The 24979-nt window shown below is 47.6% G+C and overlaps 2 protein-coding genes across 16 annotated transcripts in view; one reads left to right on the forward strand and one right to left on the reverse strand.

Annotated features, from left to right (window-relative positions):
* Positions 1-13275, forward strand: part of RBMS2 (RNA binding motif single stranded interacting protein 2) — a 74519-nt gene extending 61244 nt beyond the window's left edge. For all 7 annotated transcript variants that reach the window (XM_032348684.1, XM_032348682.1, XM_032348686.1 and 4 more), the window contains 9 exons: positions 5729-5808; positions 5944-6053; positions 6345-6391; positions 6564-6657; positions 10223-10300; positions 10611-10721; positions 11293-11373; positions 11739-11824; positions 12807-13275. In XM_032348684.1, coding sequence (XP_032204575.1) covers positions 5729-5808; positions 5944-6053; positions 6345-6391; positions 6564-6657; positions 10223-10300; positions 10611-10721; positions 11293-11373; positions 11739-11819 — 682 coding nt within the window. In that variant the 3' untranslated portion in view covers positions 11820-11824; positions 12807-13275. The remainder of the gene's footprint in view (positions 1-5728; positions 5809-5943; positions 6054-6344; positions 6392-6563; positions 6658-10222; positions 10301-10610; positions 10722-11292; positions 11374-11738; positions 11825-12806) is intronic.
* Positions 13276-18517: 5242 nt separating this feature from the next.
* The window catches only part of BAZ2A (bromodomain adjacent to zinc finger domain 2A), a 34046-nt gene continuing 27584 nt past the window's right edge, over positions 18518-24979 (reverse strand). For 6 of the 9 annotated variants that reach the window (XM_032348667.1, XM_032348661.1, XM_032348662.1 and 3 more), the window contains 10 exons: positions 24275-24936; positions 23947-24169; positions 23686-23841; positions 23428-23579; positions 22970-23259; positions 22728-22860; positions 22473-22619; positions 21851-22077; positions 21593-21736; positions 21330-21495 (listed from right to left, as the gene is read on the reverse strand). In XM_032348667.1, coding sequence (XP_032204558.1) covers positions 21330-21495; positions 21593-21736; positions 21851-22077; positions 22473-22619; positions 22728-22860; positions 22970-23259; positions 23428-23579; positions 23686-23841; positions 23947-24169; positions 24275-24936 — 2300 coding nt within the window. Of the gene's footprint in view, positions 21496-21592; positions 21737-21850; positions 22078-22472; positions 22620-22727; positions 22861-22969; positions 23260-23427; positions 23580-23685; positions 23842-23946; positions 24170-24274; positions 24937-24979 lie in introns of all 9 variants that reach the window. The other 3 variants (XM_032348666.1, XM_032348660.1, XM_032348668.1) reach the window with 3 other exon arrangements.

Consider the following 24979-nt stretch of genomic DNA (forward strand, 5'->3'; position numbering starts at 1 on the left):
GTTAAGAGTCTCTTATGGTTTGCCTCCCTCTCTGATTTCATCTTGTTTTATTTTTCCCTCCCTTCCCCTATGATCCTATTTTGTTTCTTAAATTTCATATGTGAGTGAAATCATCTGATTGACTCATTTTGCTTAGCATAATACCCTCTAGTTCCATCCACATCATTGCAAATGGCAAGATTTCTTTTTTTGATGGCTGAGTATTATTCCATTGTATATATATATATATATATATATATATATATATATACCACATCTTCTTTATCCATTCATCTGTCAATGGACATCTGGGCTCTTTCCACATTTTAGGTATTGTGGTCATTGCTGCTATATAAACATTGGGGTTCAGGCGACCCTTCGGATCACTGTGTTTGGCTCCGACACTCTCTTAAAGCAGAGTTCTCAATCCTTTTCAGTTCATGGCACCTTAAGTTGTGTCAGCATTTTTTTTTTTTTTTCTCTAAGCCGAAAGAAATACTTAAGGGTCATTTGGCTGGTTCATTTGGTAGAGCGTGTGACTCTTGATCCTGGAGTCATGAGTTTGAGTCCCACTGGGAGTAGAGTTTACTTAAAAAATAAAAATAAAAAAAGGGGCGCCTGGGTGGCTCAGTGGGTTAAGCCGCTGCCTTTGGCTCAGGTCATGATCCCAGGGTCCTGGAATCGAGCCCTGCATCGGGCTCTCTGCTCAGCCGGGAGCCTGCTTCCTTCTCTTTCTCTCTCTGCCTGCCTCTCTGCCTGCTTGTGATCTCTCTCTGTCAAATAAATAAATAAATCTTAAAAAAAAAAAAAAAAAAAGGTGGGGGGCGCCAGGGTGGCTCAGTTGGTTAAGCGTCCAACTCTTGTTTTCGGCGTAACTCATGATCTTAGGGTCATGAGATCAAGCCCTGTGTCAGGCTTTGCATTCATAATGGAGTCTACTTGTGCTTCTCCCTCTGCTCCTGCCTCCCCCTGACCCCCGCTCCCTCACTTGCTTGCCTCACTCGTGTTCTAAGTAAATAATGAATAAAATCTTGAAAAAAGAAAAAGATTTTTTATTCCATTCTTAAACATGCTAGTATTTACTAATGGGATGTCTACCTGTTGAACACTGCACAACTTCTTGAAGCTTGGAATCAGATTGGACACTTACACTCTCATTTCCTGTCACACATAGATTTTCCTACAGTATTTGCGTTTGTCGTAGCAACCATGGAAAAACCAGCTTTGCAAAAATAACGTTATTAAAAGGATCGTAGGGTAATCCAGTGTTGAAATGGTGACCTGTTTAGAATTGGTACTCCACACAGTATCTAATAGATGTTGCTATATTTTCCTTAGAAAGTTAAAAAAAAAAAAAAAATCCCCTGCTTGTGTCTCTGTGAGCTCACCACAGTGGCATGGGGTACATCAGAGCCCAGGTTGGAAACTGGCTTTGAAGACTTGAAAACCTGCGAAATCTCTTGCATGTGCCTATGCTACAGTCTACACATTTTCTTCATACGGTTAGATCTTGTGAAGTCTAATTTCCAGCAAATTACAAATATTGACATTTTAAATAAAACTGTCATGTCATTTGTAAATGCATCCAAATGGATCTAAGTGTCATAGCAATTTGATTCACAAAATCATCCATTTAAAAATACTTAGGGCCAGGGGGCGCCTGGGTGACACCGTGGGTTAAAGCCTCTGCCTTCAGCTCAGGTCAAGATCCCAGGGTCCTGGGATTGAGCCCCGTATCTGGCCCTGTGCTTGGCGGGGAGCCTGCTTCCCCCTCTCTCTCTGTCTGCCTCTCTGCCTGCTTGTGATCTCTGTCAAATAAATAAATTAAATCTTAAAAAAAAAAAAAAAAAAAAAAAATTAGGGCTGGGGCGCCTGGGTGGCTCAGTCCTTATGGGGCTGCCTTGGCTCATGTCTTGATACTGGGGTCTTGGGATCCAGTCCCGCATTGGGCTGCCTGCTTGGCGGAGGTGGGGGCTGCTCGGCAGGGGGCCTGCTTCTCCCTCTGACTCTCCACCTGCTTGTGTTCCCTCTCTCACTGTATCTCTGTCAAATAAAAAAGAAAAACAAACAAAACCAAACTTGGGGCCAGGGACTGTTAAGGGACCAGTCAGTTAAGCATCTGCTTTCAGCTCAGGTCATGATCCCAGGGTCCTAGGATCAAGTCCCACATGTACCTCCTTGCTCAGCGGGGAGCCTGCTTCTCCCTCTGCCTGTCACTACCCCTGCTTGTGCTCTCTCTCTTTCTGACAAATAAATAAATAAAAATAAAAATACTTAGGGCAGGGCATCCCAGTGGCTCAGGAGCGTAAGCCTCTGACTCTTGATCTCAGGGTTGTGAGTTCAAGCCCTGTGTAGGGCCGCGGGCTCAGGGTGGAGCCTACTTTAAAACAAAAATACTTGGGGCATTTCTTCTATAATAGTCATAATTCATGTCATTTTTATTATAGTGTTCCTTGTTTGTTCTTGATCTTGAACTTTCATTCCATTCCCTTACAGAATTGCATTCTAGTATAGAGGTGTTTTTTTTTTTTAAGATTTTATTTATTTATTTGACAGACAGAGATCACAAGTAGGCAGAGAGGCAGGCAGAGAGAGAAGAGGAAGCAGGCTGCCTGCTGAGCAGAGAGCCCAATGCGGGGCTTGATCCCAGGACCCTCAGATCATGACCTGAGCCGAAGGCAGAGGCTTTAACCCACTGAGTCACCCAGGTGCCCCTAGTATAGAGTATTTTTATAGTTGTAAGTCTTTTATGGATCATCCTGTCATACTTCTCCGCATCAAAAATATGTATATACAGGGCGCCTGCCTGGCTCAGAGGGTTAAGCCTCTGCCTTCGGCTCAGGTCATGATCTCAGGGTCCTGGGATCGAGTCCCGCATCGGGCTCTCTGCTCAGCGGGGAGCCTGCTTCCTCCTCTTTCTCTCTCTGCCTGCCTCTCTATCTGCTTGTGATCTCTGTCTGTCAAATAAATAAATAAAATCTTTAAAAAAATATGTATATACAGGGGCGCCTGGGTGGCTCAGTGGGTTAAGCCGCCGCCTTCGGCTCAGGTCATGATCTCAGGGTCCTGGGATCGAGTCCCGCATCGGGCTCTCTGCTCAGCGGGGAGCCTGCTTCCTCCTCTCTCTCTCTGCCTGCCTCTCTGCCTACATGTAATCTCTCTCTGTCAAATAAATAAATAAAATCTTTAAAAAAAATATGTATATACAATAAATAAGACCTTTTTCCTGCAGTTGTGAGACACTACACATCAAGTAAATTTACTTGGAGAAGCTTACTCCTATGACGTGGATAAGTTTCATTATGTTTAGGTTTTTCTAATTAGGTCGTGGAGCCAACAATGACTATTGTTTATTGCTATAATATCAATTCTGTATCTGTTGTTTGTTTTCATGCTGAGAAACCTTGTTCACATAAATAAGTAAATGGGACTAAGAAGAGTTTTGTTAAAATAGGAATTCTTTGAATTCTTTCTCAATTATAAGCCAAGAATCCAAGGAGGTCGACCCATCAAAACTGATTTTTTTTGGGTGCCTGGGTGGCTCAGTGGGTTAAAGCCTTTGCCTTCAGCTCAGGTCATGATCCCAGGGTCCTGGGATCAAGCCCCGCATCAGGCTCTCTGCTCACTGGGGAGCCTGCCTCCCTTCCTCTCTATCTCTGCCTGCCTCTCTGCCTACTTGTGATCTCTCTCTTTCTGTCAAAAAATAAACAAAACCTTTAAAAAAAAAAAACCTGATTTTTTTCTGCATCAGTTAACAACCTGCTGAGTTGTCCAGCTTGCTGAAAGAATTAGAAACATCTGACTTAGGAAAAGACTTAAAATAGCATGGAGGACATGGGGAGTTAGAGAGGAGAAGGGAGTTAGGGGAAATTGGAAGAGGAGGTGAACCATGAGAGACTATGGACTCTGAAAAACAATCTGAGGGGTTTGAAGTGGCGGGGGTGGGGGTGCGGGAGGTTGGGGGAACCAGGTGGTGGGTATTAGAGAGAGCACAGATTGCATGGAGCACTGGGTGTGGTGCAAAAATAATGAATACTGTTATGCTGAAAATAATAAATAAATAAATAATGAATGAATGAATGAATGAATGAATGAGTCAGGCATCATTGCCTCCTGTTGATTTTAGGGATACATGCAGAGGAAAGGCAAAGCTGTGGCTGTGAGAGGGCCTGGACCTTCTGTGAGGACGAGCTGTCCTCAGGCAGGAACACAACTGTTCCTCAGTTGTAGGAAAGAGCTTATGAGGAAGCAGAGGTTCCGTGAGCCCTTCTCGTAAAACTCCCCAGGCCTGCTCATGCTCTTGGAAGATTAAGGAGTAGAAGTAACCCAACTGAAGACTGCTGCTCTGGGATACCTAGCTCATGGGTTTTCCCTAAACGTTTCCATGTGAGGCCTTTTTTTAGTGACTACCTTCATAGGACTGGTTCGTATTTTTAGTGGTTATTGGCATAGAAAATATAATGAGACTTAATTTAAATATGGAAGGAAAGAGAGGTGCCTGGGTGGTATAAACGTCTGCCTTTGGCTCAGGTCATGATCCCAGGGTCCCAGGACCCCACCCCAGTTCACACTCCCCGCTCAGCGGGAAGCCTGCTTCTCTCTCTCTTCCTGCCCCTCCCCCCAGCTTGTGCGCAGGCGCTCTCTCTCTCTCTCCCCATGGGCTCTCTTTCTCGCAAGTAAATAAAAGCTTTAAAATAAATAAACAATAAATAGGGGAGGAGGGAAAGATACTGTGCGTTGTGTCATATAGACCCTTAGAATTTTTAGAACACATGGAAATACATTATCTTATTTGCTTTATAGTAGGTAGATGGATGTTATGTCTAATGCAGAAATGAAAAATGGGTCCAATGAGGTTTTGTGCAGGTCCTAACTCACAGAATTTGGGGTAGTTCCGCTGTCACTGTAGACCATGAACTCTATCTTATTACTCTTTCCTCCTACAGTTTCATGAAATCCTAATATTCTCAGTAGCTAATTAGACCTTGATAATGATAATCAGAAGCAAAAAATAAACATTGGCAAGTTCTTAGCTTGTACAATTTTGTTGGAGTGAGGGAACAATTTCCATGAGGAATTTTTAAATAAAAAATAATGGTGACATGAGAGCACCTGGCTGGCTCAGTGGGTAGAGCATGGGACATTTGATCTCAGGGTCATGAGTTCAAGCCCCACATTAGGGTGTAGAGCTTACTTTAAAAATGATGATGATGTGGGTGCCTGGGTGGCTCAGTGGGTTAAACCTCTACCTTCGGCTCCGGTCGTGGTCTCAGGGTCCTGGGATCGAGCCCCGCATCGGGCTCCTTGTTCAGCAGGGATCCTGCTTCCTCCTCTCCCCCTCTGCCTGCCTCTCTGTCTGCTGTGAACTAACTCACTCTCTCTCTCTCTCTCTCTGTCAAATAAATAAATAAAATCTTAAAAAAAAAAAAGTTGATGATGATGACAACGACTATGTATTCTTGTTTCTTGTTAATGAATCAGACCTAATAGTGGGCCCATCCATTAGTGTCTTTGGAATAGCATAGCTTCATTTTTCCTTTCAGGTGCCCAGCAGGAGCCAGTTGAGGGAACTTGCATAGAAGCTAGGGTTGCCTCTTCAAGTTATCTTGAATTTGTGTGGAGGAGACTCTGTTTTTGTAGTCACAACTTCTGGACCACTTGTGGGCTGGGAACTTAAGTCTTCTCTTTGAATGTAGGGGGAGCACAGATCCTAGAGAAGCTAGAACCTAACCCTTCTTGTGCTCCTTAGGATGGAGTCCACAGAGAAGTGTGAAGCCATCATCACCCACTTTAATGGAAAATACATTAAGACACCTGCTGGAGTACCAGGTGAGGCTTCTGGGAATCAGGCTGAGAGAGCCATAGGTTGTTACTTCCAGTGAAGATTCTGGAGGCGCTTTGCATGAGTGTGAGTGGACTAAGTGAGGTGGGACTCAGCTGTGTCTTTGCTTTCTTCCTTGGCAGCCCCATCTGATCCCTTGCTTTGCAAATTTGCTGATGGTGGTCCAAAGAAACGACAGAACCAAGGGAAATATATGCAAAATGGACGGGCCTGGCCAAGGAACGGAGATATGGTAAGAGGACCTCTGAGGAGACAGTACTAAGGACATTGATGTGGAATGGAAATAACTAGGGCCCAATTTCTGTGAGTTTAAGTGGCAAGTGTGAGAGTTATACTGAGTAACTGAGAGACGGCCGGCTGCTTAGCATGGTCTTCAGTGGGATTTTGTAGCCCACACAACCAGACAAATTCTGGTTTAATTCACTTTAATCTGTTGAGTCAGATACATCCCAGTCTTGACACTCTGGCCTTCCTCCTGTTCTCCCCAAGGGCTCGCAATATGAACTGTGTTCTTCCTTTACAGGGTGGTATGGCCTTGACCTATGACCCCACCACAGCTCTTCAGAATGGGTAAGGGTGTTATATAGAATTGGGGTACCTGAAAAATGTCAACACACCCAGACACTGGGATGTTTCGTCTTGGTTTTTAAAGAGCAGTTAGTGGGAAGTGGCTGTGTCTATCAGTGGGGGCCTTACCTTGTGGTTTCCTGTGGCTCCTTACTGATGAGGTTCCTTCCTCCAGGTTTTACCCGGCTCCTTATAACATCACCCCCAACAGGATGCTTGCTCAGTCCGCCCTCTCCCCCTACCTTCCATCTCCTGTGTCTTCCTATCAGGTATGTTCGTGCCCAGAAAAGGGTGTGGGGTTTTCCCCTGTCACTGTGCTTTAGGTAAAGGAGTGTAAAGCTGGAAACTTCTTATTTTTTAGTTTTTCCTTTATACATACTGCTCACAAATAATTTTACATGAAAGCATAATATCTGATCACATGACAGACTGTCATGGTAGTATCCTTTTACTCTGTCCGTCACCCCACAAGTAAACCTATATTATTAGATTTTTAGTTTTATATTTCAGAAAATTCCAGATTTTTCTTCATGTGCATATACACATATGTATACAATTTTGGAAGCCATTGTTTATTTTACAAAAAATCTGGCCAGATTAAATATATTTTTTACACTTTACTCCTCTTACTTAACAGTATCTTAAACCAGTGATTCTTAAAGTTTGGTGCCGGGACGAACAGTATCACCTAGGAATTTCAAAAAACAAATTCTTGGACTCCACCCCAGATCTGCTGAATTAGAAACTCTGGGGATGGGTCCCAGCAATCTGTTTTTTGTAGTCACCATACAAAGTTATTCTAGTATTATCGACTGTATTCCCTATGGGGTGCTTTCCATCCCTGTAACTCAGGTATCTTGTACCTGCTACTCTGTACCTCTTAATCCTCTCCTGTATTCCACGTGCTCGTGCTCCCTCACCATCCTCAGCCCTGCCCCAGCCAGCTGAGTTTTTTTTAATAGGCCCTCCAGGTGATTCTGATGTAGCTAATAGTGAGATTTTTTTTTTAAGATTTTATTTATTTATTTGACAGAGAGAAATCACAAGTAGATGGAGAGGCAGGCAGAGAGAGAGAGAGAGAGGGAAGCAGGCTCCCCGCTGAGCAGAGAGCCCAATGCGGGACTCGATCCCAGGACCCTGAGATTACGACCCGAGCCGAAGGCAGCGGCTCAACCCACTGAGCCACCCAGGTGCCCTAATAGTGAGATTTTTTGTTCTGATTCTTTCTTTCTTTTTTTTTTTTTAAGATTTTTATTTATTTATTTATTTGACAGAGATCACAAGTAGGCAGAAAGGCAGGCAGAAAGAGAGGAAGGGAAACAGGCTTCCTGCTGAGCAGAGAGCCCGATGAGGGGCTCCAGGGCTCCATCCCAGGACCCTGGGATCATGACCTGAGCGGAAGGCAGAGACTTTAACCCACTGAGCAACCCAGGCGCCCCTGATTGTTTCTTTTTTTAACGATTGCACTGTATTTTATGCAGCAGAGAGATCAGGATTCTTCAACCCTACTTCCGTGAAGGGCATTCAGTTGGATTTCAGGGCTTTTCTGGTACAAATACTACTTCCATCCATATATTATTCAACTCGAAGTCTCATTCCTTGGGCTCTAATTCCCAGAAACAAAACCATGCATATGTAAAGATCTTCATGCCCACATTCTTAGATATGAGTACTGGTGTTTCTGGGGGCTGGAATCCAAGGATGGGATTGCCAGGTTGGCTAGTATATGGCCATTGAGTTTTGCAGGTGTTGTCCATCGCTTTCCGCAAAGGCCATGTCAGTTCACATTTCCACTAGTGATGTCTGAGTGGCCATTTCCCTCCAGCCATAAGTGACAGTGGTCTTTTCAAGTTTTTCCTTAAATCTCAGCAGGTGTAAAGTGCATTGTTACTTTAATTTGCACTTCCCTGACTACAGCCGAGTTGAAGCGTGTCTGTGTGTGTTTGTCGTATTTTGATCTGCTCTTCTCTGGTGGCTCTTCATACGCTGGGCCCATGTTTCTGTTTGGTTATTCGTTTCCCTCAACTTACAAAAACCATTTCCATATTATTAAAGTATTAATCTTCTAACTGTTATCTTTCTTACAAATGTCTTTTTCCAGGTTTAATTTTTGTCCATTGACTTTGTGCGCTGGTGCTCAAGCTTGAGCTATCAGAATCACTTGGAAAGCTTATCAAACCCAAATTACTGGGCACCACACAAAGAATTTCTGGCTCAGTAAGTCTAGGCTAGGAGGCAAGAATTTGTATTTCTGTTTCCCAGATGCTGCTGCTAACTCCTGCTGCCTGTCCCGGGACCACACTTTGGGAATCGCTTGTTTTCCCCAACAAAAAAACCTCACAAAAGTTTAAAATTTATATATAGTTAAACATTTCTGTTTTTCCACTAGTTTTTCAGTTCCTTAATTGAATTCACCCGGGGCACCTGGGTGGCTCAGTCAGTTATATGTCTGCCTTTGGCTCGGGTCATGATCCCAGGGTCTTGGGATGGAGTCCCACATGGGGCTCCCTGCTCTGTGGTCTGCTTCTCTCTCTCCCTCTCCCTCTGCTGCTCTCGCTGCATGTACTCTCGCTCTCTGTCATATAAATAAAATAATAAGTAAATAAAATTGAGATGATTCACATACCATAAAATTCATCTACTTAAAGTATCCAGGTCAGTAGTTTCAAGCATATTTTGCCAAGTTATGTAGCTGTCATCATTATCTAATCCCAGAACATTTCTGTTAGCTCAGGAAGCGGCTGTGTACCCAGTAGCCATCACTGCCCATTCTCCCTCACCCCCACCCCTGGGGCACCCACTGAGATATGTACTCTGGCTGTAGACTTGCCTACCCTGGCCACTTTGTGTAAATGGAAGCGTGCAGTGGATGTCTCTGGGGTCGGGCTACTTTCACCTGGCATGCTTTCGAGGTTTATCCATGTTGTAGCACACAGCAGGACTGAGTCCGTCTCCCGCCACTGTGTGACTATACCTGTTTGTTTTCCGCTTAGTAGTTGATGGCCTTTTGAGTTGTTTCCACCTTTTGGCTATTAGAATAATGCTGCTTTGAGTATTTGTGTACGATTTTTGTATCCCCACATGTTTTGACTTCTCTCGGATATACACTTCCAGTGGACTTGATTGGTTCCACAGGAACTCTGTGTCTAACTTTTTGAGGAAATGGCACACTGTACCATTTTATATTCCTGCCCACAGTGTATGACGTTTGTTCTGTCCTTTTTTTTTTTTTTTTTTTTTTTTTTTTACAAGATGTATTTATTTTTGAGCAAGGAAAGAGCGAGAGAATTGGGGGGAGGAAGAGGAAGAGAGAGAATTTCTAGCAGACTCCCTGCTGAGTGAGGAGTCTGATGCAGGGCTTGATCCCCCGAGCCTGCATGACTGGAGTCAAAATGAAGAGTCAGACACAACCCATTGAGCCATCCAGTCCCCACTCTTCTGTTCTTTTAATTACAGCCATCCTGGTGGGTGTGAAGTGATCTCATCATGGTCGTGATTCTCATTTCCCTGGTTACTCATGATGTCAAGCCTCTCTCATGTGCTTATTGGCCATTTGTGTATCTTCTTAGAGAAGAAGCTATTCCTATCTTTTTTTTTTATATTTTTAATTTTTTAAATTTCTTTTCAGTGTATTCCTATCTTTTGTCCATTTTTAAATTGGGTTATTTGTTGACGTGTACGGGTTGCAAATATTTTTTAAAGAGTTTATTCTTCGTGTTTCTGTTTTGTGAGGGGGTACTTTTTTGGGGTTTTGCTGAACATTATTAGGCTACTGGGAAAAACAGTAGTTTCTAGGCGATTATTGTTTTTGTCTGTGTCTTTTGTTTGCACTAGAGAATAAGCCAGACATCTCCTCTGCAAGTACCTAACCCGTCCTGGATGCATCCCCAGTCATACCTCGTGCAGCCTCCAGTGAGTGTCCCGGCGTGGGCAGAAGCCAAAGGGGCGGTGTGATGTAAAGAAAAACAGTGGGATCTGACGATAGATGATGTGGGCGTGAGCTCTGGCTCAGTCCCTTGTGGGGCCCAGCGGAGTGACCTGAACTCCTGTCAGTTTGTCATTTAGATTTAGAGCACCTGTTTCTGTTGCACAGTTGGGTTGCTTTTCCCCTGTCCTCTCCCAGGACTTTGAAATGTCTGTCTTCAGCGGCCCCGAGAGGCAGAATTCACTGCAGGTCTGTTGGGTGCTGCCAGCGAACCCTGTCCTTTGTTCCTGCCTCCAGGGTTCCGTTCTGCCGCCGGGGATGGATCATCCCATTCCTCTCCAGCCTGCCTCCATGATGGGACCCCTCACCCAGCAGCTGGGGCACCTCTCCCTCAGCAGCCCAGGCACGGTAAAGCGGTATTTCTGACTCCAGACTCTGACGGAGCAAGGAGTACCTGTGCAGTGCTCTGTAGTGGAGATGCCTGTGATCGAGGGTGTCAGCCGCGTCCGTGTCCTGGAAGGCACACTCAGACGCAGAGTAGGAGAGCCACAGAACGTAGCCATTTGGCTCCCGGCTCACTCCTTTTAACTGATCTGCACCTACGAAACTAGACAGTGCTTTGTCTACACAGCAGTTTACCCAGGAGCTCCCACACATTTCCTAGAAATCCTTCCCAGCATGGTGACAAGAAGAACGTGGTGGGGGGCACTCAGCAGGCTGCTCGTAGGTCTGCGGCCCTGGCCCCCGCGGTGTGCACGCGGGGAAGGAGGAGAAGGAGGGGAAGCCCCGGAGGCAGCAGTTTCTCCAAGCACCCCCCCCCCCCCGCCCAACTTAAACACCCCTGGAGTGCTCCGGACAAAGCTGTTTGACTCTTCTGGGGATGAGACCTAGGCATCCCTAGATTTAGAGCTCCCTGGTGCTTTAAATGTCGCCAGGAGTACCCTCACTGCTCTGAGCCTGTGGCTGGGTTTCCTTCTAGTACGTGCCGGCGGCCGCCCCCGTGCCCGGAGCTTACCTCTCCCCGTACACCCCCGCGCCTTCTTCCGGTGTTGCATCCGAGGTAAGAGCTCTCGACTCTTTGCATGGAGGGTAGGAAACATGAACCGAGGTAGCTCTCCCACGCCCCCTTCCGCCACTTGACGATCTTCCTCTACCAGTGATGCTGCTTCTGGGCTACCGGCAGCTGGTAGGTATGCGGATGAACGTAGGAGGGGAGGACCTCGTCTGCGTCCTTGGACCAGGCCCTTGCTCCTTGAGGCTGGCTGCACTGACCGTGTCTCGGGAAGAGGCCATGGCGCCCTGGGTGGCCGGGAGGTGATGCTGTGTGCGTGGGGGAGGGGATGGGTGGGGAAAGAAACTCCACCCTGGGTGGGAAGAGACCGAAGGAACATACACCTTGACTCCCCTGCCTGGGCTGTGCTGCAGGAGAGCAGCGGCCAGCAGACTCAAGTGCCGGTGGAGGCTCCCTCAGACGCGGGGCTCTACTCTTTCCAGTTCAACAAGTAGCAGCGGTAAGAGCCCCCCACGGAGGCAGCCAGCCTCTGGTTTATGCCTCCTTTAGGGTTCCTCTCCCCATCTTTGCAGACTTCATGTTTTTCTTGTGCTTTACTTTACTGAGCTTTGCAAATACTGCTTTTTTTCTTTTTTGTACAAATTGAAGGTCTGTGGCCACCCTGCTTTCCCTGCTTTGAGCAAGTCTGTCAGTGCCGTTGGCATTTACTCACTTCGTGTCTCTGTGTCACATTTGGGTAATTCTCAAAACAGGTTAAATTTGGGGCGCCTGGGTGGCTCAGTGGATTAAGCCACTGCCTTCGGCTCAGGTCATGATCTCAGTGTCCTGGGATCAAGCTCCGTATAGGGCTCTCTGCTCAGCGGGGAGCCTGCTTCCCCCTCTGTCTCTGCCTGCCTCTCTGCCTACTTGTGATCTCTCTCTCAAATAAATAAATGTAATCTTAAAAAAAAAAAAAAAAAACAGGTTAAATTTGAGGGCGCCTGGGTGGCTCAGTCGGTTAACTGTTATGACCCAGAGTCCTGAGATTGAGTCCCACATTGGGCTCCTTGCTCAGCCGGGAGCCTGCTTCTTCCTCTGCCTCTGTCCTTCCCCATGATCCTGTTCTCTCTCTCAGATAAATAAAATCTTTTTAAAGAAATGTCAATTTTTTTATTGCATTTTTATTGTGATCTGTGATCAGTGAGTTAACAGTGTTAGCAATGAAGTATTTTATTTTATTTTATTTATTTGACAGAGAAAGAGGGAACACAAGCAGACAGAGAAGCAGGCAGAGAGAGAGGGGGAAGCAGGCTCCCTGTTGAACAGAGAGCCCAATGCAGCAATGAAGTATTTTTGAGTTAAGGTCTTCATATTATATTTTTACACCTTTTGCTGTTGCACACCTAATAGGCTACAGTAGAATGTAAACATACTTTTTGTATGCACTGGGAAACCAAAAATTTCATTTGACTTGCTTTATTGTGATATTTGCTCTATTGCAGTGGTCTGGAAGCGAACCCGCCACGTCTCTGAGATGTGCCTGGACAAATGGACTCTTGGAAAGGCTGATGCTCCCGAACTCCCGGGGGCTGACCGGGATTACAGCCCCGCTGTGGGCCCTGCTAAGGACTAACACTTGGGCAGCATTTTTCACAGGCCTGGTCCTGGAGAAGGAGATCTCTGCACTTGCGCCCTCTGCTTCTGCCTCCATTCCTGGGACTGCCGGGGGTGGAGGGGGAACTGTAACTTTGTATGTGTGCTGCATTCAAGGAGATCAAAAGAACTTTTTTCTTTCTTTTGCAAAGAAAGTTTTATATTTTTTTTTTAACTGCAATATACTCTTTCCGTATCCCAAAGAGACATAGTGCCTTGAGCTTCTTCTCATCTTTATGAAAAACAGTTTTTGATGTGTTGGATTTATCTGGGGAGGCTTTAAAATTTTTTGTTATTTCTTAAAAAAAAAAAGTGCAGTGATAGAACATTGATGAGGGAGTCCTACTATGGGCCCTTATGTGGAGTTTAGTTATAGGCTTATTTTGGGGTGTGTGTGTGTGTGTGTGTGTGTGTAGGAGAATATACAGACTTTACAAGTTTTGTTTTATAAAACTCTTAGCTCACACATCCCATCTCTTCTTTACACATTTTATGCCTTCTTTCTCTCATCCGGACTGTTCTTTTTCTCTTTTTATACAGCAGAGCCTGCCTACTTTGCCTTTTTTACAGTTTTTAATTTTGTGAATTTCTTTTTTGAATGAAATTTTGTATAGACTGTTTTGGGGGCTGGGCAAGGAACACGTAGAACACTAAGCAGGCAGTGGAAGGGGCTTTTCCTCCCTCTGCCTAGTCACATCCTGAGAGAAGAGACCAGACTCTGCCTTCAAGCAGAGCTGTGCTGTAGACTTCATTAAAGAGACACTCCCACAGTCTTTGGAAGCCATCCTTGAGCCAAATTTAGATGAAGATTAGGTCTTCCCTGGCAAGTTCCAGAAGGGTGGACTTTCTGACTTCTGACTAATTTTTCTCACCGCTGAGGCCAGCACCATCTGAGGAAGTGTCTTCTCCAGCCACAGCTTTTCAGGAATCCCCACTTTCCTGTTTCCTGGAGGATCTCCTTTCCTGCCCTGCGTCCTAGGGCCCCTGCCTTCCCCCGTCACGTTGCTGTGCTCAGAGGAGCCTTTGCAGTTATGACCGTGCCGAATTCACTCAGGTTCTTTTGGCACTGTGGAAGAGCAGCTGCTTCATCTAGACCAGTGGTTCTCAGGAAGGTGGTTTTTTTCCCCTAGAGGCCACTTGGAAATCTCTAGAGGCTTTTTTTTTTTTTAATGGTCTTGCTTGGGGGTGAGGGCTGTGCGCTGCTGGCATCTAGTGGCTGGTGGAGCAGCAAGGATGCTGCCAACCATCCTGCAGGTGCACAGGACAGCCCCAACCCCCGCCCCTGACCCCCCAGAGAATTATTTGGCTCCAAATGTCGGTGGTGTCAAGATTGCGAAATCTTGATGTAGACAGTTTTGTTAGTCCTCTGATGCCAGAGGACTTGGTAAATTCCCACCCTAACCCTGGACGCCCAGTGCCTTTTGATACTCAGTGTAACTGGTTGAGAGAGACAGGACTGGGGTCCTGAATTTTCCCCAGGCTTTGACCTTGGATACCTCCGCATACTGCCTGAGCTGTCCTAGAAAGGCTTGTGCTGTGGTGCCTGTACCACGGGCACGCGCGCACACATGCACGCACACACAGCAGGGTCAAGGTTGGGGACTGTTCTGTGTTGTGTGCTGTGCCAGGGTGGGAAGGAGAGGAGCTCTCTGTAACTGGCCAAGCAGCCTGCTCTCCCCTGATGTGTTTGGATCCCTTTTCCAGGGAACCAGGACGTCAAAAGTAATGTTCCTTCTTGTGGAAGGCTAACAGGGAGCTAGGACAGTAAAGGGCAATAAACCCCATCTTGTTATTTACAAGGTCAGCAATCCTTTAAAACCTGTATTTTGCTCTTGAACTCTTCCTCCTCCTTCGAGCCCTGACGCTGTGAGGGTGGAGATAGGAGGAAGCCTTCACCCGTCTCCTGGAAGCGCAGTATGTGACAGTATGACAGCTCCCCGCAGCTGTCCTCTTCCAATCCCTCCCTCGTGCCCTGGCAGTCCTGCTCCCCTGCACCTCAAGGTCAGGTGTTTTTCACCAGACAGGCAGAGAGCCAAAGAGAGACAATGGAGAAACCGGTGTTGGGGAGGCTGGCTGTCAGGAGAGGAGGGAGAGGATACGGAGGGACAAGAAGCTGAGGTAGCAGTTCTTGGACGTAGAGCTCGCAGCCAGCTTTCCCCTCACTTCACCCACCCCTGAAGTGAGAGTCCCCTGTTCCCTGCCTGTAGACTGCCCTTTTGTACAATCCTGGAGGTAGGGGAGGTGGGTACGGGTAGGGTGTCAAGTGTGAAGGACAGAATTCCCACTATTCATTTTCTCATGGACACTTCCAACCTCAGGAAGGGCTTATCCCTTGTAAAGCAGCCCTAAATCCAGTCACTTTCTAGATGGGTGTGACTGGGTAAGTGGCTCCTGTTTCCGAGTCTCCCGCCCCAGGAAAGTATACCATAGTGACCTTGAAGAAGAAAACAAATGCAGAATCCTGTTCATTTGATCGCTAGTTTGGAGGAGACTTGCTGGGTGGGCCGTTTAGCAGGATGGGGGCCTCTCAGTGTGGAAATTATTGTTCATATGACGGCTGCCTCTCCTTTGCCTCCCAAAACTTTTTTTTTTCCCTTTAACTTCTTTTTTCCCCAGAACTCTTTTTTTTTTTTAATTTTTTATTTATTCCTTTGACAGAGACAGATCAGAAGTAGGCAGAGAGGAAGGCAGAGAGAGGAGGAAGCAGGCTCCCTGCCGAGCAGAGAGCCCGATGTGGGACTCGATCCCATGACCCCGAGATCATGACCTGAGCTGAAGGCAGAGGCTTTAACCCACTGAGCCACCCAGGTGCCCTCCCCAGAACTCTTGATCCTTTTTTTTTTTTAATGTTCAAATGGCCAGGATTTTGCTCTGTTTTGTTTTAAATAATGGAGTTGACTTTTGTGTGTTCTTCTCATGTGAATCTAACTAGGGGTTCTGTTGAATGTTTCTGTTTGGGCAGGTTAGGGCATGGGACATGATGGGGAGCCTGAAGTTATGTAGTAGTAGTTAATGGCACTGTAGAACTTCTTTTAGTTTTTTGGGGGGGTACGTTGTTTTCCCCCTAGTTGTTAGCTCATGTCTAACAGTTAGTTGCTAACATGAGGGAGTGATTGGGGAAAGGGGAGAAAGGAATGAGGGATGCTTTTTCTCTCATGAAATAGCCTGCTGGTGGCAGTAGTGCCAGGGGATGTGTAGGGGGCCTGGGGCGGGGCTCTTGAGACGCTGTGCTTAGCGGTTTCTCCATTGTCTTCGTGGAGCTAAGATCGTACTGTATGCACGTCACATCTCACCCCCACCCATTACAGATGCTTGTTACACTCTTAAAAACCTTTGTGTTTTTCTGTTTCCAGTCAAAGTATGTCAGAGTCCTTTCCTCCGATGATCTAATCCTTTCCGAGGCTCAGAGCCTGCTGTCCCGTCTCAGGTCAGTGTTCTTACTGTTCCTTCACGCTGTGTGATGATTTTCAAACCCTAGGCTGATTAGATTTTTCAGAGGAGGGTGTGGGTAGAGGGTAAGGAAGATGTGGGAATGATGATAAGGAGAGATGTTATTTTTTAAGACTGTTGTTAAAGAATTTGAAAAGCTGCCAAGACTGGGAAGCTTGGTGGCTCTGAAGAAGCAAGAGCCCTCAGCAGTAATACATAGGTAGAGGTGGCAGGAGGACATGACACTCCTGGAGGGTGAAGACTAGACCTGCTGCTCTTCCAGCCCTTCCTGGCTTGGGCTGCCTCAGCCCAGCTCCATTCCTCTTTCTTCACTTACTGGTCAGTGAGTTCATTCACCCTGTTGGTGCCAGCGGGGCTCACTCCCTGCTCCTTCAGTGCCGACCAAATTATGGGTTGTCGTTTTGCACCAGGAGGTACTTGAGAGGCCGCTGAATGGAATGTTGCAGGGATCTCTGACAGTTTAGTCTTTAGGGGTCAGGGGAGAGAAGGAATCATGGCTGCTCTGTTGCGCACGTGCTCCACCTTCTGGGAGAGCAGCAGCACTACACCCTCGAGGGAATATGTTGATCTTACCCAGTGGCAATAAACTGAGGTCAGTGATCAGGTCTAAACTTGTCCCCAGGCTCTGCTAAACCAGCGTCAAGAGATGAGGGTAGGGGTTATGAAAGCCGATGTGTAAGGGCTAGGGTTCAACTTGTGCCTGCTCACACTGAGTCCTCCTTAGAACAACTACTTGATTTCTGTTCTACCTGCCAAGCATGAGAAGAGCCCTCGTATTTACTCCTCTTTCATCTCCCACTTTTTTTTAAGGAGGGTCTTCCTTCAGCCAAGGCCAGCCTGTGAGCTGCCATCCTTCTGATCTTTGCTGACCTCAGCAGGGGTGCTCCCCACATGACCGCTCGCTCGTGAGAAAGTTAGGTGCCCTCTTGCCCCTTGCCATCACTCTTTCTACCTGCCATAGCTACTCCAAACCTGTACCAGAACTTTTGTCCTTGTGTCACATCTACCTCACAATTTCATGGTTCAGCAAGGGCACAGGCATCCGGTGTACCTCTTTGCTTTACTCTGTCCTTCCCTTCATGAGCAGGGGCTAGAAAGGGTTCACGATCAAATGGAGATTACTTTTGGTAATCTCTTATTTCTGGGGTGTCGTCTTTGGGACTTTTTGCTCATTACTCCCCTGAGAAGAGTGTGAATTCTTCAGTTAGGTCTCACTGTAGTAAACTTGGGGAGAGGGGGAGGCCATGAATGATTGCCTGGGATGGCAACTAATGCTTGGGAGCCACCCCGAGGAACACCATGGGCGCCTACCTTAGAACTTAAACATTAAGAGAGTTGGCCAGGGGCTGCCATATAGCTGAGAAGGTAAGCAAGTACCAAAGAGGGAGTCTGATTTTTATAGGGCTGGAAGCTGGGGTCCCTGCACCTTATGTCGTCCCTGGAGGGTGGTAAGAATTCTCAGCGTAAGTAAAGAAACTCCTCACGCTGTTACTGGTGCACGTTTTTTGAGTGGTGAGTGCTTTCGTACATGCACTTACTATCTTGAACAGGAAATATTTAATTTCTACTCACATTTTGTACATTTTTTTTTACCCAGAAGTTTCTAATTTTATACTTTTTCTTGTCTATGCCAGTGATACCTACCCTTCTATTCTTACTTTCTGACCCTTGGTATTTTCATGTTCCTTCCCTACAACTTGGTATAGCTCCAATTTGTCTTATATCAACTTTTGTTTTGAAATAAAACACGAAGTCTACCTCCTGGTGTTTTATCCATGGGCGAAGTTGGGAAGTTGGTGATGGGCCCGTATTTGCTACTCTGGTGTCTCACAAGGCAAGAAGTAGGCATTCTGAATGGCACTTTGCTAACGTGCTGGGAGCACTAAGACCTTGTTCCATCCACATGAGCAGAAATTCTGCCATGGATGCCTCTTATAAGGAAGGGCCAAGTCTGGAGGTTTAGGGATAAACCTTGAAGTTTAGAAGCGATGTTTCTCTCCCTGCCAGCTATCTCCTATACCAAGACAAGTCATACTCATCCTACGACCCAGTCTTCCCCTAAGCAAGTGTGAGAACCTACGTTGAAAGGAAGATAAATACACAAAGAGTCTTTTGAATCTCTATCAAATGTGGTTTTTATTTCAACTGACAAGCACTTTTCTACAGCTGCACTTGTGGAACATCACATGGCAAAAACAGGAGTTTTTTTTCTCTAGACTTTTTTTTTTCTTTTTTAAACCTTATTAAAAATGAGATTGGTCCTAAAAATATAGAAAGAAATAAATTTAAATTCACAAAAAACTGTACATTATCAAAAAGTCACTAAAACACCACATTTGGTTATATAAAAAGTCAAGTCCCTTTTCTTGTAAAAGGAACATGGAAACTTGTTGGTGTTGATGGTGTGGTTTCTTCCTGTTACCAGACTGATAGAGGGAGGGGAAACAAAAGGGCAGGGGGTGGGTTTTATTATTTTTTAACCTGCCTTCCCTACCAAATACTCTTATTTGTCAAGAAGAGAAAATCCACCTAGCTCAAGGGGCAGTGAAGATGAGGAAAGAAACATGAGAAATGGCCCCTTTGATCATGCCCTACCCCCACCCCCCTTTAAGCCCCAACTTCTTCAGACTGAGGCTAGGACTCCACCCCACCTTAAGAGTGCCTGGTCCCTAGGGAAAAGAGATGGAGCTGGGAGAGGAACACAAGGAACATGGAGATTTCACTCCCTTGTCCACCCCACCTCCAACAATAAAATTAATCTAGTACATTTTAAACCAGGGAAAACTGCCATGGGGAAAAAAGAAGAGCCCCCAACTATAACAGTTCCAAACGTTTGACTAACACAAACTTTGTTACAGCGCAGTTATTTAGATAAAATATAAATATTTATGCATAATATAAAGTCAATTCAAATATTCTTCAATCCACCTCTTAAAAGCAAAAAAAAAAAAAAAAAAAACCCAAAAACAAAACAAAAAAACAACCAAAAAACAAAAACAAATAAAATTAAAAGTTTTGAGGTTTATCTGACAGAAAAGGCGACTTTAGAAATAGGCCATGGGGGAGTAGGGGGGCATAAAGGAATAAGAGAGGGGCTGCCCCAGGACCTCCCCACACCGCCCCCCCCCTTCAGTGGCTATCCAGTGCTGCCAGAAGTACAAGGAATGCTCCACCTAGCCTGGCACCCCCCCCCCACCACCAATGGAACATTTCTTGGACGCCTCAGCTCTCTGCTTGGGCCGGCCAGCAGCCACCTCCCCAGTGCAAGTACCCGTAATCTCTGATGGGAGGGGCTCTGCTGAGCAGGAAAGCAGGGGGGCAGGGGCCCATGGCTGTAGCTGGGAGTTAGCAGCTTTCCTCTCACATGCTGGGGCTTAACTTGGGCATAGTCACATGTAGGGCAGTGGTGGACCCAGAACCCCTCTTTCTACTCTCTTGTGCTCTGGGGGGTCTCTGCTGCTGCTGGGGAAGGGTCCCGGGTATGAAGAGGTAAGGGAAGAAAAGCACAACTAAACCCACAGAAGCTCATGGGATTAGGAAAAGATCCAGTTCTACCCCTCTCCCTACAATAGCTTAAGACTCAAAGCCACTGAAAGGAGAGGGAGTTCCTGCTGAAAGATTGCACAGTTTGAAGAGGCTGGAACAGAAATGCCTGGGAGAGAGGAGACAGAGCCTTGTACCCAGAAAAACTGCCCCTGTGGTTTCCCAAGGACAAAAATGTGACGATTTGAAACACTAGGGAAGGTGGGGATAAAAACAGATACCTGGGGACACTGGATGCCATCAAACAGCACAGGGGCACAATCACAGCATCCTCCCTCCCTCCCCCTCTCCCACTCCCTCACACACACTCTCCCCCCAACAGATGCACGCACACAGACAGACACAGACAGACACACACACACACACACACACACACACACAGACACACACACACAGACACACACACCTCTCTCTGAGGCCAGCTGATTGCTACCTGGCCTCCATCTTGGGAGTGCGCCCAAACTCAGCAGTAGTTGTCCCTGAGGAGTTCCCAAGAGGGAGGTTTAGGTAAGAGGTGGGGAAGGAGGCTGGAAGGCCCAGGGTCCAGGGTGCCTCCCTGCCCTCTCCCCAGCTACTGAGTTTCAAAAAAAGGCTAGAAACTCAGCATGCGAGGAGTATCCAACATTACAGAGGGATAGCTATTGGCAGGAAGATGAGGACAGAAAGAAAGACAGGGACTTCTGAACTTCTTTTTCCTTTGAGGGGAAAAAAGATCTGGGGGGAGAGAAAAGGGCAGAGGAACCCGTACACGATAGTTTTACATTATTGGATGAGAGAAAATCTTAAAAGTAGGGAGAGGACGGAAAAGGAAAAATTGAGAAAGTGAGAAGCAGGGAAGGGACTGAACATGGAAGCAGCATGTTCAGGGCCCGGTGTCCGGCTCGACACACTTGGGAGTTAAGTCCACTTTACTGGCCGTCACTGCGGGTCCACACACAGTACAGAGTGTTTCTCGGTTTCACACATTCACTAGAACTATTGCTATTGTTAAATAGCCCCAGAATGCTGGGGCACGTACAGGGAAGGAGAAGAAGCTGGGAGGAGTAAGTAAGCAGGGACTTCTTTCCTCCTCATCATTTTAAATTAGGAAATAAAACAGAAAGGAAAAATTCTTTCTTTCTTTCTTTTTTTTTGGCTTTCAGTCCAGAAGGACCTCATCTCTGCCCCTCTTATTTGAGGAGCAAGAAGAGGAAAGGGAAAAAGGGGTATAGGTAGGGATAAGAGGATGTAGGGCGCTGCCAAGGGTAAGGTCAAAAATCAGGCTGAGATCTCTGACTTGAGTCTGGACCCAGGGCAGCATCAGCAGGTGAGAATGGCAGGGTTTTTTTGTTTGGAGGGCAGGGGGCGATGCCATGAGGCGACTCCCCACCTCCCTTGCCTCACAGATTGGCCTGCTTTCCCTGATAAAACTCCTCCCAGCGGCTCTCGAAGAAGCGGCGCATGATGTGCCCAGCCTTGCCCACTTCCGAGTCATCCTCATTGAAGGTCTGGCAGTTGTCAAAGACCAGGAGTGCATCCGCTGCAAACTCCTCTGAGCTGGTGTACCTGGGCAGGGGGGAGGCAGAGCTATGAGCTGGGGAGTGGGGCTGGGAGAGTCACAGAAGCAACCCAAGAGCCAGGAGACATGCTAATGTCTACTTACCCTCCCCGGAGCAGCCGCTCCCGCATAGTGGAAAAATCCATTGGGTTTTTGATGATGCGCCGGTACCCGCTCACCAAACGTGGGTTCACGGGCTCCAGGAATGGCCAGGCTGCGTCATGGGACTCCATCTCCATCAAGATAATCCTGTCATTAAAGGGAAAGGAATGGCTGCATCTCAGGAAGCAAATGCACTGACCCTTCTCAGCCCTTACTCTGGCAAAGCTAGAGCCAGTTGTATTCAGAATTCATTCAACTCACTCGCAAAACGTGAGATCACTGTGATGGTTCCGCATGGAGAATCGCCGCCGCTTCGAGGGGGACAACCCTTCTTCTGAGTACCGAGGCACTGCTGGGCTCTCCCGGCCCCTGGAGAGTACCCGGCGGCGACGGCCATCACCCTCCGGGAAGTTCAGCTCGTAACTGTTTTTCCGCTTCTGGCCTCGTTTTGGGAAACCAGGCTTCTGAGTGAATCCTCCTTCTACCTGCTGAGGATAGGAGAAGGGTGAGATTAGTAACAGCTGGAGATGTACTCTGCTGGCCCTCCAGATCATTACCATCCCTATCTGTCTAAGCGTGACTGAGGTTTCAAAATACTTCCACGCGTTAGCCAGCATGTGCATCTACTCACACAATCCAATAAGGAAGGTAAAAGGGAAAATACAATCATTCCCCCATATAGAAGCAAACAAGTAAGGCTACAGAATTTAAGTGAATTGTCCCAAAAAGGACCAGAACCCAACATCTACCCTGGAGCTCTTTCCAAGGGGACACTGAGGCATGGTAGGAAGTGCTGCTAACTGTAGGACTGGTGACAAATGGGATGAGAAAGAAAACCTCTGATTTCTGCTTGGGAGTGAGAATAAGAAAGCAGAAGCCTTACCTGGGCCAAACATACTGCACAGAACCAATCTCCTTCTGGGACAGCCTCCATCTTGGGCCGATGGCAGTAAATGTGGCAGCCACGGTCACATCCATCACAAAGCAGAAGAAACTCATCATTGTCACCCTTCCGGCAGACGAGACAGGTCTGCCAAGGGTATGAGGAGGCAAGGTGAGCCCTCAAGCCTCTGTGACCCCACTGCCCCACTGAGCTGGCTGCCCTCTCAGCCTTCCCAGGCTCTCCCCGTCCTCTTACCACTTTGTTGACCGACTTCTCCCAGGCAATGGACCTCTCCAGCTGACTTAGGCACAAGCACACCTGTGCTGCACTCCGGCACCGCTCAAGTGTCTGGCGCCAGGCCCGAATTCGAGGAGTGATCTCATAGGATCTTGGGGGGCGGGGAAGATGGAGAGAAAAAGGGTGATCTTTGGATGAGGAGCAGGATCCATTAAATGTATCCCTTCTCCCCAAGACCAAGAATGGGGGTGGGTGCTCACATCTCTGTAGTGGTGCACTGGGGGGCACCACTGGGCGTGCTGAGCAAGGCCTTCTCCAGCACGACCTCATGAGCTGGCCAGAGGGGTTCCCGCAGATAACGCCGCTCCACATTCTGCTCCAGAGCAGCCAGGCGCATCACAGCCAGGTCCAGCGGGTTGGTGCTTTTACGCTGGGGTGCCAGTCCTTCCCTACCTCGACCTCGCCAGGTGATATCCTCCTGGGAATCAGGCAGATGCTCACAGTAGGCCAAGTCTTCACGAGTCGAGTCTGGGCTGGGACATGTCCAGCCCTACAGGTGGGAGAGAGGACAAAACTCATTGTAAAGGAAAAAAAGAAAAAAACCTAGCGTCACAAAAGGCCACTAATGAAGTGGGGACCCAGGGTTTTTCTTAACTGAGTACAAGAGATGACCGTCTTCCCCAACTACTTCCTCTACCCAGGGCCAATCCCAGTGTACCCGAATCTGCAGATCAGAGAGGATAACCCGTTGTTCCAGTTCCTCTACCCACTGAAGCACAGCCAGGTCTGTCTCATAGGTCTTCTCTTTGGGGGACCAGCTCATAATCCCCTCTTCAAAGGCAGGTAGCTGACTAGGCTCAAAGATGGGATCTGAGAACACAGAAGGCAGAGGGAAAGGCCCATCAATGAGACAGCAGCAGTTCAACATTTACCCCTGGGCTCTTTAACTCAGGCAGGGTCAAAGTGCTTATCTTACCAGTGGAGGGCCGTAGGCAGACCTCCTGTAAGAAGTCCCTGTGCTTGTTGAGGTGTTTGTGAAGTGCCTTTTCTCGGATGCCTCGGGGGTGCAGGGCCTTGAGGGTAGCATCCAGGGTCTCAGGATCTTGGATGCACCACCAGCCAGAGCACATCTCTGTGAACAGTTCACACATGTGGGGTGGGGAGTGGGCACCAGCTATGAATCCCATGGCCTGTATCTGTTGCCACTCTTACCCCATGCCTTGTCAAGGGCACTCACCAGGAGGGACAGGCTGGGCTGTCAGCTGGGTTAGATAACGCTGTTCCATCTGTTTGAAGAACTTACTGGGAGGTCTCCCCCTCCGTTTTGGCTGTCCTGCCCCTGTGAGACTCTGTGATGTGCCTCCAGGGTCTCCTATTCGCCTCTTAGAGGCCATCCCAGGCAGGGGAGTAGAAGAGAGCTGTACTGGAGAACAGGGGTTGGCTGCACTGGGTCGACTCATCTGTGAGATGAAACACAAAATGAGGGCATTTGCGGGATTTTTCACAGGCAGTGGAGCCTGTGCCAAGATGAAGTCAATTGCATTCGAAGATTTCTGGCTACTTACTGGCTTGGAGGAGGCAGGTTGCTGAGGGGAGAGAGTAGGTTGGTCCTCAGAAACTGCTGGGGGTGGTGTAGGGGCAGCATTGCAAGGCATCTGGGCTAAGCTAAACCAGGGAGCTTGAGAATCAGGGATGGGCTCTGCCTCATCAGGCTCTGGCTCCTCCAAGGGCTGTGATGGGGTTGGGTCCAGTTTTCCAGGGCTGCTGTCAGGTGTGAGGACTGAGCTGCTCAGCAGGGAGCCATGGCTCTGAGTCTGGCTCAGCCAAGACAGGAAAGCTGACTGGCTAAGGTCATGCTGGCTCTGACCCAGGGACAAGGGGGAGCCTTCTGGCTCCAGAAACCCATTTTGGGGCTGAGGATGAAGCTGAAGTTGGGGTTGAGGCTGGAGCTGGGGCTCAGCCTGAAGTTGAGGATGAGGCTGAATCTCAGGCTGAAGCTGGGCACTGTGCTGTTCAGAACCCTGGCCCTGGCCAGGGGATTTCAGGTGCCTAGGTTGCAGAGACCCAGGCTTAGTTTTCCGAGGTCGGCCTCGGGCCCGGGCAGGAGTACTGGCAGAGGTTCCAGAGCCACCTAACTCCTTCTTCAGGGAGAAGGGGGCTGGGCTGGGTGCTGGATGGGCTGCCACTTTTAAGGAGTCCGTTTCCTGCTTAATCACATCCTCAGGAACTGTAAAAAGAAGTGAAGGGTTTGAAACATACACAGATACAAG

This window comes from Mustela erminea, chromosome 6, assembly GCF_009829155.1.
Source record: "Mustela erminea isolate mMusErm1 chromosome 6, mMusErm1.Pri, whole genome shotgun sequence".
In the NCBI taxonomy this organism is placed as follows: domain Eukaryota; kingdom Metazoa; phylum Chordata; class Mammalia; order Carnivora; family Mustelidae; genus Mustela; species Mustela erminea.